The sequence below is a fragment of the Phalaenopsis equestris genome, unplaced genomic scaffold (assembly GCF_001263595.1).
Source record: "Phalaenopsis equestris unplaced genomic scaffold, ASM126359v1 Scaffold000002, whole genome shotgun sequence".
NCBI lineage: Eukaryota > Viridiplantae > Streptophyta > Magnoliopsida > Asparagales > Orchidaceae > Phalaenopsis > Phalaenopsis equestris.
This window is the reverse complement of record NW_018164444.1, coordinates 66,365,603-66,380,127: the sequence shown is the minus strand read 5'-3', so window position 1 is coordinate 66,380,127 and position 14,525 is coordinate 66,365,603. Positions and strand designations below refer to the sequence as shown.

Below are 14,525 nucleotides of genomic sequence, written 5' to 3'. Positions count from 1 at the left end.
AATGAATTAAACTAAAACAAAAAAAGATATATAATATCATCCTAATTATTCACTAATAATTGCCATAAAAATTTTCTTCTAATCAAGCATAAATCTTAATGCAATTTTTGACTTGGAAACTTTCACAAATAAATTTAAGACCACTCAAACTCTGATTTAATAAAATTTATTGTCAAATTAAATTGTCAGCATCTAATCACATCAAAAGTGATCATAGTCAAGTTTAAATACACCCAAATCAATCAATTGAAGTGTGGTTGGAAATATGGAAATATTAATTGAAAAGTCAACAATCTCCTAATCTTAAATGCTTACAATCAAATTAAGTGTCTTAGCAAGAGAAATCCAATGAGTAGTTAAATTTAATAAATTCACTATGATAAATATAATAAAAAATAGCTGTCTAAAAGAGTACTTTGGAATTTTAGCCAAAATATCTCTCTCATTCTTCATATAAAAGAAAGCTCACCTTAACATTGAACACACTTAGATATATAAAGAACTCTAAAGCTTTGCATGACGATCGACACGGATGACCACCATCATCATCTATTCATCGGCACCTAACCACTACTCCAGGCTATCATTATATGATTGTTATCGCTTAATTATCATCATCCGACCTCCATCATTGAAATATCATCTCCAACCCATCATCGACCCACTGTTGTCTCCCAACTATCGTCACCTGATAGCCATCACCCAATCATTATTGCCTAACTATGGTCATCATCCTTCACTGCTTCTTCCATAATATCTATTACAATCATTGAGATCAAACAATTTCTATTAACTATGTAATCATATCTTCTTCACTTGTGGGCCAAGAGTGAATTTTTATAATCAAACATATATAATAGATTATTTAAATTAGGTCAGCACTCACAGTTTTTTCTTTTGTTTATTTTTCATATAAAACCTCTACTACCTCCTATGAAATTCTCTTTTATTTGTATATGTGTGCATGATTTTCATCAATACTAAGACATTAATCTTTCAAGCTATTACCACAAATATTTTAGCATGCAATAATCTTAAATCTATAATTTTAAAAAAATAGTACAAAAAATTATAACTCATCATCCATTTAAACGGATTGGCTGCAGGTAAGGGAAATGCTCTCAATCCCTATGATGAAGCTCTGAGCTTCTCTAAAGATGGGTTGACTCTCTTCATTTGGACGGATTTGCACCATGTTAAAACTTTTACACTTAACTTGAAGTTATGATTTTTCCTCTAAACGAATTTCATGTCTCGAAATTTGGTGTCTAGTATGAGCAATCATCGACATGGCAATGCTAAAATGTCCACGAAGAAAACTCCTTCGAAAAATACCAACTTTTTTTGTTTTTTTGTACCTTGTATTGTTCGATTTTGTGCTATTTTATGCTTGATTCTTGACTTTTACTTAGCATTTTGGTCTAAAGTTTTGTGAGAAGACCATATCCATCTACATACTTTTCCTAAGAGATTTTAACTATAAAATTCTATCATTTAGATTTTTGCAAAATCTCAATAAGTTTTTGGGGGTATATATGCATTTATTTAATCTAAAAAATATTTTTATGGTTAAAAAAATTGTTTATGACTATAGTGCATATTTTGAGCATCATTGATGACAACTGTACGTCTACGAACCCACTCTAACACAATCCGGGACCGATTTTAGAATCATGTATGTTTTTTTCAGCATTTTTTGGTCCCTGGTACTGATTATGAATGTCATAGACTTGATTTTGACATTTTTGGTGACCAATAAAATCTCTACAGTCAATTTCAAGTAAATCTGGAGAGTATGGAGTCAAAATTTTTAAAAATTTTTGCATACCTCGAGAAAGGGTAAGATCATAGTTTAAAGGAATTCGTTTGGTTCAAAACTTCGAAGAGAAGTCCAAGTTTACTTCCAAGGAACAATCAAACCTTCTAATTTCATCAAAATTATAATTTTGTGTCACCATCCTTTTTGTAAATTTAATATATCTTTTTGAATGATAAAATTTTCAACATTTAAAATTAGAGAGCAAATGATACATCATTAGAGAATTATCCAATCAAACAGGAAATTTGATGTAATTTTTTAGTTGAAAACTAATGGAAAAAATTCAGGATCATTTGAAATTCAATTTTCGTAAACCAATGGTCAAAGTAGATGTCTCGATCATTTGACAAATCTAATGACGCCAAACTATATCAAATCCAAATCCAAATAAACACTAATTAAGTAATTGAACTATGATTGCGAAATTTGGGACATTAATTAAAATGTCAAATGATATATGAACATTGCATGCTTATAGTCAAATCGAGTTTTCATAAGAGGAATTTGATGAGTCCAATATCTCTTAATTTTAATATCATTAAAACATTTAAATATTGAATAAATAATCTATAATTAAAGGAATAAATGTTGGTCATCCGATAGAATGACTGTAACTTTAGCTAAAACACCAAAATGTCACTCTTAAAAGCGAAAAATAGGCCTACATTATTTACATAAAGATAACCAACACTTGAAATGGAGATATCTAATGAACTAAGAGCTCTCCCCAAAGACTGACAATATTTTGAGTAAATAGGTTGAATGCCTTTTCCTTTGCTTTCATTCCAATAAATAGTAGTTTGTACAATTTATTTTAGGTACATAATATTCAGTATAATCTAATTTAAGTAACTTAATTAATACATATTCATAATCTAAATATTCAGCTAAAAAGAAGCGAATCCGTGCAAATATAATATTTCCTTCTTTGCATTATTGCGAAGAAGGAAACTCTTTATTATGATTTCTTTTATTCCTGATTGATATCCACCTTCAAATTGATGTTGGCTGATCAAGAAGCATCAATTTGCTGACAAGAAACTGATGACGTTGTCGAGATAGAGCTTTAGTAAATATATCAGCCGCTTGAAGATCAGTAGTGATATGAAGAAGAGATATAACACCTTCTTCATAGGATTCTCGAATGGAATGACAGTCCACTTCAATGTGTTTTGTACGTTCATGAAAAACAGGATTTGCAGCAATCTGGATAGCACTAGTATTATCTGCATGAAGAGAAGTAGACTCAAACTGAGGAAAACCAAGCTCAACCAGCACTCCACGAAGCCAAATGATTTCAGAACAAGCAGAGGACATAACGCGATATTCTGATTCAGTATATGACTTAGACACTCGATCTTGTTTCTTGCTCTTCCAAGAGATTAACGAGTTGTCGAGAAACATGCACCATCCAGAAATAGATCGGCGCGTATCAGAACAACCAGCCCAATCAGCATCACTATAGGTTGTTAAGGTGATAGGAGACTTTGCAGAAAAGAACAAACCACGATGAGAAGTACCTTTCAAATATCGAATAATACGTCGAACTGCAGCTAAATGAAAATGTGCAGGGGCTTGCATAAATTGACTAACTTGTTGCACAGCAAATTAAATATCGGGACGCGTAATAGTCAAATAATTGAGACTGCCGACCAGTTGTCTATATAGAGATGGTTCAGATGAAAAGTCACTATCATTCTGTTGATATTTGACATTTACCTCTAAAGGGGTATCAGTAGAGCGACCATCTTGAAGACCAGCCAAAGCAATGAGTCCCTTCGTATAGTTGTGCTGATGAAGAAAAATACCAGTGGCAGAAGAGTGAACCTCGAGTCCTAAGAAATAAGTTAATGACCCTAAATCTTTCATATGAAAAAAACCCTGAAGACGTTTAGAAATCAATTGATCGTCAGATCCTGTGATGACAATATCATCAACATATACTAATAACAAAACAATTCCCTTGTTAGTCTTGCAAAGAAATAATGATGAATCATACTGGCTTTGAATAAAAGAGAAGCTAAGAAGGGTATTGCGAAATTTTTCAAACCAGGCCCGTGGAGCCTGTTTCAAACCGTATAGGGACCGTTTGAGTTTACAAACATCATGTGAAGGTGTAGAAAATAAGCCTAGAGGAGGAGTCATATAGACGTCTTCTTTGAGATCCCCATGTAAGAATACATTCTTAACATCCATCTGCTTTAAGAACCAGCCTTTAGATGCAACAATGAATCTTTCTTCTCCATTGCGTTCTATTTAGTGCCATATTTTCATTTATTTCTGATAAATTATGATCATTTTTTATACAAATGTCGATTGCCAATAGCTACCAATCTTGTCTTATATCTGTCAAGAGAGCCATCAGATCGGAGTTTAAGAGAATAAACCCATTTACCACCAATGGGTTTAACGCCTGTAGGACATTAAACAATATCCCAAGTGTGATTGTCTTGAAGTGTCTAAAGTTCCTCTTTCATGGCTTTGACCCAACAAGTATGTTTAACAGCTTGAAAATAAGAGGTAGGAACAGTAGTATTAGTTAAAATTGCAGGTATTCCATATCTATCTAGTATTAGTTAAAATTGCAGAATACCCATATCTATCTTGATTATAAACACGCTTCAGATATTCCCACAAAAAAAAAAAAAAAAAAAAAATCTATCTTGCTCTGATACCATGACAATATTTTGAGTAAATAGGCTGAATGCCTTTTCCTTTGCTTTCATTCCAATAAATAGTAGTTTGTACAATCTATTTTAGGTACATAATATTCAGTATAATCTAATTTAAGTAACTTAATTAATACATATTCATAATCTAAATATTCAGCTAAAAAGGAGAGAATCCGTGCAAATATAATATTTCCTTCTTTGTATTATTGCGAAGAAGGAAACTCTTTATTATGATTTCTTTTATTCCCGATTGATAAAGACGAGCACGAACTACCATCGCAATTAACAGTTGTCCTTAAACTATAATCACTTTGCCCATTGTCTAACCACTATCGTCAATCAACTTCCATCACTTTTCTATCGTCGCTCCCGATTACCATCCTTCAACCACCGACACTAAATTATTATTGTGAGATCATTATCACCCTATTGCAGTTGCTTCACTGTCGTCGTCCAACTGCCATCCCATGGCATTCCATTTTCCAACTGTCATCGTTCTAATTTTGTCACTTAACCGTTATTGCTTAATCGTTGTCATCATGTCCCATGACTTCTACCATAATCACGGAGGACCAAGTACATTGAAATCCCGACTTTTCCAATTGTAAAAAAAGAATAACATTTTGTAACCTCGTATATACAGTAGATTATTTTAACTAAGCCACGTCATAATTTTTTCTTTTTTATGATGTAATAACAAAAAATTTGGGTGGATGCGTGCTATTTTCTTATATTTATTTGTGTTAAATTTTCATGTGAAGCTATTACACAACTTTTTATGTTGCAATGAATTTTCTGACATGCAATAAAGTAATATATATTATAATAATGATTTAAATTATTATTTAATGCTATATTTATAAACTTTACTAATCATAAAAAAATCCTTACATTAGTTTCGATATTTTTTTTAAATTAGCTTATTATTTAGGAGGTCAATGCATTTCAACATTAGTCATACAAAATAGGATTCAAAAACTACTTTTGCAATGACAATCCAAGTATCTAAGAATTGCTATTATTAAAAATAGAGAAACAAAGTTGAGAGTAATACTTTCAAAAATGATAATAAAAAATTTATCTTCAAAAAATTTTCTATATTTCAAGCAGGAAACTATGGGAAGACTTCATGTAATCATATGGATCACATTTATATTACACAGTTTATCTAGATGTCTGATAGTGCCAATACAACATTCAGTGTAAAGAGGGGACCGTACCAAAGGTATGAATATTGAATGACAGGTGCATATTGAAGTGTAGTACAAGCATATCAAAATACAACATTTATGCTACGAAATTCTCTCGCAAAAGTTCAATTTAGGTAACATTTGGTCTTCTCAATTATGAGCTCTTCGCGACTTTAGAAACTTAGAGTACTTCGGTTGAAATGAAGACGCAAAAAATCAAATAATTTTAAAAAATATTGAGTTATGAGGTAGACTAAAAAGTTATTAACTTAATATTTTGTTTCCTTCACGACTCAGAAGAATTGTAGTAGTTTGAGAACTATCAAGGGCTAATGGTTTGGTCGAGCATGGTGAGCGTATTATGCCTAGAAGGATTCATGTATGGGAACTCCAAAAAATTTTGGTTACTTAGCATTGAGAATTATGCCTAAAAGGCGAAAAGATTTTGAGCAATAAGCAATTAAGATCTTTCTCATTCCTTACATTCCCTCTCAAATGTTAATATATGGGAGAATTTATGAGTTCGATGATGCATGCAAGAAGATAGAATATTGGTGTGAGGTAAGCACACAGACATATACAGATAAATGATAAAAGTATATAAGCACACAGACATATACAGATAGATGATAAAAGTATATAATAAATTGTGTGTGTGTGTGTGTGTGTAAATATATATAGATGGATGATAAAAGTATATAATAAATTGCTAAATATATAAAAATTAAAACTACATAATGGATTATGCAAATTTTATCAAAAGTATAAATCAAATTATATCTAGCAATTAGGTAACATGCTTAAATTACTATCATAAAAAATATAATTAGTTAGGCTCGGTTATGAGTTGAACATGAAAAAAAAATAATAAACTTGAATAAAATTTTGAAACTAAAACTATGTTCAAGTTTGACTCAAAACTCAAAAAAAAAAAATTATGAACGAGTTTGAACAAGGCAACACTCAGCTCTACTTCATTCATTTACAACCCAATTAGTGATCAAACATAGCCATTCAGCAATGCTTGATCACCAATTTTGGCTTCAGAACTAGCTTTCCATGCTTGATCAATGATGCCCAATGACTACGATTAAAAATCAATAACTACTGCAATAGGCCCCCAATAACACATAAATAGCACTCAAGTGATTAACCAACACAATCTCACCAACAAACATGTAGCCAATTCAATTTATTGCCTCCCACTTTGTTTAGACGGGATTTTAACATGGTAAATCTCATTCTAGAGGAGCTTCTATGAATTTGTGTGGCTGCGGAGTGTAAACAAAATGAACACAAATGAGCTAGGATCTTACTTGACTAAATTGGTTACATGTTGGGCTAAAGATTAACATGCTCACTTTCATCAATGACCTGATACTTTCCAAGCGAGATACTGAAGATGATTAGGAGGTCTGTGATGCTACTCACGTCAAGAGGGAGAGACTACGGGCTGCTTGAGTGATTGTCGGGGCAAAGAAGTAGAAGCTGAAAGCCCCCAGGAGGGTGGAGCCGCTCTGGGTTTTGCATACTCAGTTTCTCCTTCTAGTGTTGTTATTCAAAAGTTAGGAGCGGATGAATTGATCCCGATCGAGCGGTCAGAGTACAGCGGTCAGAAAATTGAGAGTTCTTCGTTTGTAGGTTAATGAGATGTCAATCAGTCGGTCGCCGAAGCATCGGCTAGCAGCGAAGAATCTCACTGCCAAGAAAGGGATGTTTTGGTGGAGGGGTCAAAGTGGTGGAACCCCTTATTTCTCATCTGACAAATTCGGGGTTCCTACCTTTGAAATTGAGGAGCTAGTCAGCCTCTCCCTACTGGCACAAGTAGGTCGCCTATGAGGTTATCGCCGGAGCGTGCAGGGAGCTTGCCTATGGGGTAATTTGTTGGCGAGATGGCCTCGCCTAAAGCATCACATTTTGAGGAGGATCATCGAAGTAAAGGAAAGTACCTTATGATCGATCCAAGCTCTCAACAGTCCCTCCATAAGCGTGCCCGAGAGGAAACTCAAGCGGTGAGCAGTCAAGAAAGGCGAAGGTTAAGCTAAGTCAGGGTGGTAAATTCGCTTTGATTGATCGCTATAAGATTTGGAATTCTGAATTCCAGTCGCCGCCCGGTTTGCCCCTATTATGGTTGAAGTAATATATTCTCCGAGCTTGGAAGGGACCTTGTTGGGGAAGAGTTTAATCGGCCCATGTCGAACAACTGACTGGTATCAGGTTATGGCTTGGCAGGCTTCTCATATTCAGTCGACTGTCCTTTGTTATGAAGCCCGGGCTCGATGAGAGCTTGATCAAAGGCTAAAGGAGGCTGGAGATTGAAAAAAGATGATGCTAATGGGTTAGACGATCTGAGCTGCTCACGAACATCAAAGAAGAAAATCGAGTCCTGATGGCGACGATAAAGATGCATGAAATAATTTTTGAAGAGCTTTCTTCTCACCCCTGTAGAGAAGTTCAAAGAAGTGGTCTTGTACAACGCAGGCCACATGACGAAAGTTGGGTTGGTTTCCCTAGAGTGGATTGATATGGAGAAATTTTCCACGTCGGTACACACACATGCATATATATATATATATATATATATATATATATAATACCTGAGCTAGGTGTTCTTGTGACAACGGAGGTCTACCGTCTGCGAGGGACTAAGACCTGTATAACTATGGAGTTAGGGAGAATGAGATGTTGAATCAGACAATAAAGCCGATGGGCCGCTTTATTAGGAGAGCGTTCATGCTTGGTTTAGTGGGCTACTCTGTCTTCCTCTTCATGCTCAGAGTCGGTCACCAACGTGAAAAATTTCTCCATATCAGTCTACTTTAAGGAAACCAGCCCAACCTTCGTCATGTGGCCGACGTTGTACAAGACCACTTCTTTGAACTTCTCTGCAGAGGTGAGAAGAAAGCTCTTCAAAAATTATTTCATGCATCTTCATCGTCGCCATCTATTCCTTCAGGACTCGATTTTCTTCTTTGATGTTCGTGAGCAGCTCAGATCGCCTAACCCATTAGCCTCATCTTTCTTTCAATCTCCAGCCTCCTTTAACCTATAATCAAGCTCTCGTCAAGCTTGGGCTTCCTAACAAAGGAGAGTCGACTGAATATGAGAAGTCTGATAGGCCATAAACTGATACCAGTCAGTTATTTAACATGAGCCGATTAAACTCTTCCCCCACAAGGTCCCTTCCAAGCTCGGAGACTATATTACTTCAGCCATAATAGGGGCAAACCGGGCGGCGACTGGGATTCAAAATTCCAAATCTTACGTCCGTTTTTAACTCGGTTGGCTTGGCTCGGCCGGCTTGGTGGGTCTCATGATATCTATGCAGGAGATCTTCCTCCATCACGTTCTTCTCTTTTGGACTATTAGATCTCAATAAGATTAGTGCAAACACCTTTTTGATGTATAGTAACGTTCCTAAAAAGAAAAAAAAACAAAAGAAAAACAAAAAAAAAACAAAAAGGTAGTGGGGAAGGGGGATTATAGAATAAGAAATGGAGCGGGGAAGGATAATTAAGCTCAAGGATGTCTACAACTCCATAAACAGAAGATAAAAAGAATTAAAAAAAAAGTTTAAACGAGCAAAAAATAAATTTCATATTAGATGACTTATGTTCCATGAGTGTTGGCCTGATTAGATGATCATTTGTTTGAACTCAACCAAGTTCTCTGAGTATCGGTAGGATCTGAGATAATACATTTGGTTAGAAAATTTTATATGAATTTAAACGAGCAAAAAATAAAATGATATGATCAGCTGAATCTAGTCGTCCTTTGTAGGATCATGAATATGAAATCCTGAATAGTCCCAGTGGCTCGGCTTCAGGAATTTATCTAAAAAATGCATTTTCAAGTTGGTGCCGCCCTTTGGTATGCTCAAAGTGAATGTGGTAGATTGGTTATGACCTAGCTCTGTCGAGGAGTTAGGAATCGTTCTCTCGTTCCAAGGTCGAAGGGACTCTATTGTCATTCAACATCGGATCATTATGTCGGGTTGTTGATCCTGCTTCCGAGTAGCATGCCTCTGATCATCTCTAACATTTGATCATTCAGATCTTGGATTGGTAGGACTACGAACTCTGAGTGCACTCCATGTTGTTATCGGTCTCCTTATTGTGAGGTTCTTCTTTTTGGTTTGGTTATCTTCTTATTTGTAGCAACATTCATGCTCACCGTACTTTTTAGAATATTGAATTCAAATTTATCCATGAATCATACTCAAAGAATAGAGCATGAGATGAGAGTAAAAATATAGAGAGAGTAGAGTTATAATCTCTAAAGTGAACAGTAAAATCTTGTAGAGAAAGGAACCAGAGAGCTTCTCTACAATAAATGCTTCCCTTATTTATAAAATATTTAGTACAATAGTGATATTACATTTTTAAGCCATCTAGATGGGGATTACAATATGTATTTTATAAATGATGACTCATTATCTAGTCATTTTTAGCTCAGCTATCCCAACTCAGCTGAATGAGCTCGGTCAGCTCAGCACGGTCGATTTATCTTTGTCGGTAGGACTCGGTCAGCTTGGCTCGCTCAGTCGATTATCTTGTTTGGTAGAGCTCAGACGGCTTGGCTCACTCGATCGAACCTCATTAGCTCAGAGAATCTACTTCTAGCGAGAAGTTTTTTGGTTTGTTGGATTGTTGAAGATGCAATGTAGAATTGGTCCTTCTATTGGGTCGGCTCTTCTGCAAGAAAAACTTTTAAATTGAATCAACTTTCTCTTGGTTAGAGATGTGGAAATTCTCTTAGTGAGCTTCCAAGTGAGTTGTTTGGTTGATACCAATCGACCATTCTTACGTCCGTTTTTAACTCGATTAGCTTGGCTCGGCCGGCTTGGTGGGTCTCATGATCTCTATGCAAGAGATCTGCCTCCATCACATTCTTCCCTTTTGGACTATTAGATCTCAATAAGATTAGTGCAAACACCTTTTTGATGTATAGTAACGTGCCTAAAATGAAAAAAAAAAAGCAAAAAAGTTGTGGGAAAGGAGGATTATAGAATAAGAAATAGAACGGGAAAGGATAATTAAGCTCAAGAATGTCTACAACTCCACAAACGGAAAATAAAAAGAATAAAAAAAGAGATTATTTCTATTAAATTCTTCCATATTCTTCTCTAATTGAAAATATTTATAGAAAACAAGAACACTCATTTAACCAGCAATTACACACTAACCACTAATCATTAGCTAAACATAGATTAATAATTACAATTTTCTTCCCTTGCATTACAACATTACTATTGTAATAAACCAAACCTAAACTGGTCTCCCAAAACCCATACCGTAGCAGCCCTCACCCCTCTTTGATTTAAGCCACTTGACATCACCTTTGTCATCCCCGATAGCGCAAATCACGCGATCTCTCCCAAGTGATCATCATGTTGCACTACTTCCCTCATATGAAGACCAAGCTTAGGACATTGTAGTCCCCTCCCAAGCCAATGCCAACCCTCACTGGGATAAGTTGCATGCACTCCTTCCCTAGTAGCTATCAAAGCCCCCTCTCACCTCCTTCCTCATTCATTTTCCTTCGCAAGTAATAGAGACCGAGTCTCTGCTCGACACTTTGAAGTTCGTGCTCAAGCCGCAAGTGCAGCAGGCACCTTCCTCTTTTGTTCTTGAGTTAGCCAACAACTCCCCTCCGTATTTTCTTATCCTCCTCAAATTCGAACACTCCAACATCTCCTTATATTTATTTCTTAAATAATTTTTCCTTGTTGTAGCACTCTCAAAACTAGCACCTTCTCCTTAATAATTTGCTAAGTTGCCATTGTCAAACATCGGAAATTTGTCGGTAATACATTTTTCTTCGTTCATTCTTTTCTTATATTTCAATAGGTATCAATGTTTAAAATGTCACATTTGGCTATTAAGACATTCGTAATGTGTGGCATAAGCCTCAAGATATTTTGAGATGTAAGTCTCAAATTTAAAAAATTGTGCAAATTAATAAATATTGCATAACTTATAAAGTGTGAAGTATGAGATAATACATTAATATTCTAACTTATTAAAACATTAAAATGTAATATAACAATATTCTAATTAAGTAAAAAATAATTAATTAAATAAAATTAGAAATAGCAGGTTAACATCTTAACATTAAATGAGTGATACAAACATTAAACTATCAAAGTAACCTAAGATATTAAAATAAAATACTAAAATATCAAAATATAACAATTAAAATAAGTTTACCATTACACTTTCCCTCTCACTCACACTACCCCCAATTTAAAAAAGAATATAGCAAACCATGAGCACTTGAATTTTTTATTTTAAAGTCCCTATTACTCTCATCACCCAATTTATTTTTATCAAAATCATCAATATAATGAATTGTTTATCTCACGTCTTAGCTTTAGTCGTATCTATATTCTCCCATTTCTTATTATCTTTAAACCTAGTTATTTTTAATTTCTAAGTAAATAATTATCAATAAAAATATTAATTAAAATAATAACTATGTTGATAATTAAAATTTCAACAATATAAATTTTCATGAATAATTTTTTCTTTTATTTCTCGTTATTTAGTGTGTGATATGTGAATGATAATAAATGAGGTATAATAATATTCCTTTTAATTTTTTTAAAAAAAATTATATATAGCCACAAAAGTTAGAGGTGTTTTAAGAGGTGAGGCGTGCCTTGAGGTGTGCCTTAGCCTGAGTGAAGTGGAAGGTCTCACCTTGGGACAATGAGCCATAACTCATTGCAACTTTTTTTTTGTAAAAAGCATCGAAGCAACAATGCAGGCCTCAAGGCGCGCCTCATATTGCACAAAAAATAAACAAGGATTAAATATGATTTAGCTCATATGAATGATTAAATTTTTGTAATGACGATAATTAATTTAGATTGATTATAGGGTGGCTTGAATCGTTCGAGTTGTGCCTATTTTATTAAATTGTTATTTTAAATATCTCAAGATGTATGCTTGTAAATATTGAGTGGCTATATTACATAGGATCTTCAAATCAAGTTCACTAAAACTTGTAGTTGAGACTGAAATAAGCTTAGAATTTTTGCACCACTTGCCTCAAGATTAAAAACTATTATTTATAAATAGATAAATATACAATTTTCTTTATTAATGTCACTATGTTGTTCTTTGTATTAAGTTTTTAAAATAATTTATAGAATTTTTAGTACTACCATTGAAATTTAGGTACTTGTTATATATATGAATGCCGATTTTTTTGTTAATATTCATAATGAATTGCATGAATAATTTAGCATTATTTAGTTGTTGCACATATTCCTATTTATTCAATTAATTTTTTGCAGTTCTAATGTTTATTATTTCTATACGTTTTCTTTGTTAAATGCACTAGGTTTTATTATGTAATTCATGTTTGATATGTTAATAGAGTTGGTCATACTGATAATGGTATGGCTATAATAAATTGCTTTTAATGTGTGAAATGTGCACATTACTATAAGAATGCTCTGTTGATATTAAACTATTATTCACGATAATTAGCTGGATCAACGGATACTTGAGAAAATCATATGATCTTCATATGATTGATGTCCACTTTTTCTCATTTCAAGGGTTCTAAACATATGATTGCACTTTTGTATTTTAATACTAGCAGTTAGAGATAAATGGTTGAAAAGTTGTGTATGGCCATGTGTAGGTATACCTGATATTATGATATATAGATATCAACATAGAAGTATATTGTTAAAATCACTCATACTCGCGATCATAAGCATAATTGTGCTCAAGATTATTTGAATATATGACACTCTTTTATTACTACAATATCATTGTAGTTTCGATCATTAAATGACAAGGATTATCATGTCTATACATATAGTAAAATCATTCATTTTGTTATTTATGTTGCATGTTCTAATGTCATGTATTTTTTAGACCCTCACCGCATAAGCAAATCTTTTATCATCGGACGGTTTCGATATTTTAAATTTATATATTAATCAAAATTATAATTTTTTTAGTTTGACTGGCTATTTATTCATTTATCATTTCTAATTTACTAAGTAAGTTTCATATAATTCTTTCAATTGTATCAATGATTAATTCTTATTTATGAAATGAAATAAAATTTACTTTCACTTCTTAGTCTTATTATTTTTATTATTTATATATGATTTTTTTTTTTTGTAAATACAAAATAAGCTTATATACTTTCATCATATGCAATGTTGTGGAAGTATGCTGTCTTACGAACCTGAAGTGTGACACCTATCATCTTTTTATTAAATATCTCTGCTTCTCCCTATTCAAGTCTCCTCTTCTCTTTCCCTAAGATCTTCATTCTACGCTAAATCTGCATTAACTCTCCAGGACTTCATTGTGCTTCAACAAATTTTGACAGAACCAATATCTTTAAGCTTTCTATTTTCTCCCACTAAAAAAAAAACATAAATAAAATCTTTCAGAATCCGGCGATGATCTAGTTCCCTCCCATGATCCCATCTTCCAAGCAATGATCTACGGTTGAGACATTTCTACAAACAGGTGATGCCCAAAGAAGAAACCAAAGCGTTTATCGTTTTAAGACAACAAGGAAAGAGAATCAAAGGCATGCGATAAGCGAACCTTTAATGAAGCTTGACTGCGCTGCCTTCACAACGCCCTGCCGACGAGTCGAGCTCGATGAGGCCGATTTAGGTCGGAGTGAGAGTGGCGACTGTCTGAGAGTGGGCGAGAGGAAGCGGGAGTCAAGGTGGAGCCTCCGTGGAGAAGGGGGTAGGGTTAGAAGCAACGGCCTGAGAATAGAAGCCGAAGCTGTCGTCATTAGAGAGAGGAGAGGTAGGAAAGATGGCGAGCGGGATGAGAGAGCAGGAGATGGGTCAGAACT

General features: G+C 34.1%; 1 protein-coding gene across 1 annotated transcript in view; it reads right to left on the bottom strand.

Annotated features, from left to right (window-relative positions):
* Positions 1–14,525, bottom strand: part of LOC110022682 — a 19,317-nt gene extending 4,792 nt beyond the window's left edge. Inside the window, exon 1 of the mRNA XM_020721760.1 lies at positions 14,264–14,525. Coding sequence (XP_020577419.1) covers positions 14,264–14,462 — 199 coding nt within the window. The 5' untranslated portion in view covers positions 14,463–14,525. The remainder of the gene's footprint in view (positions 1–14,263) is intronic.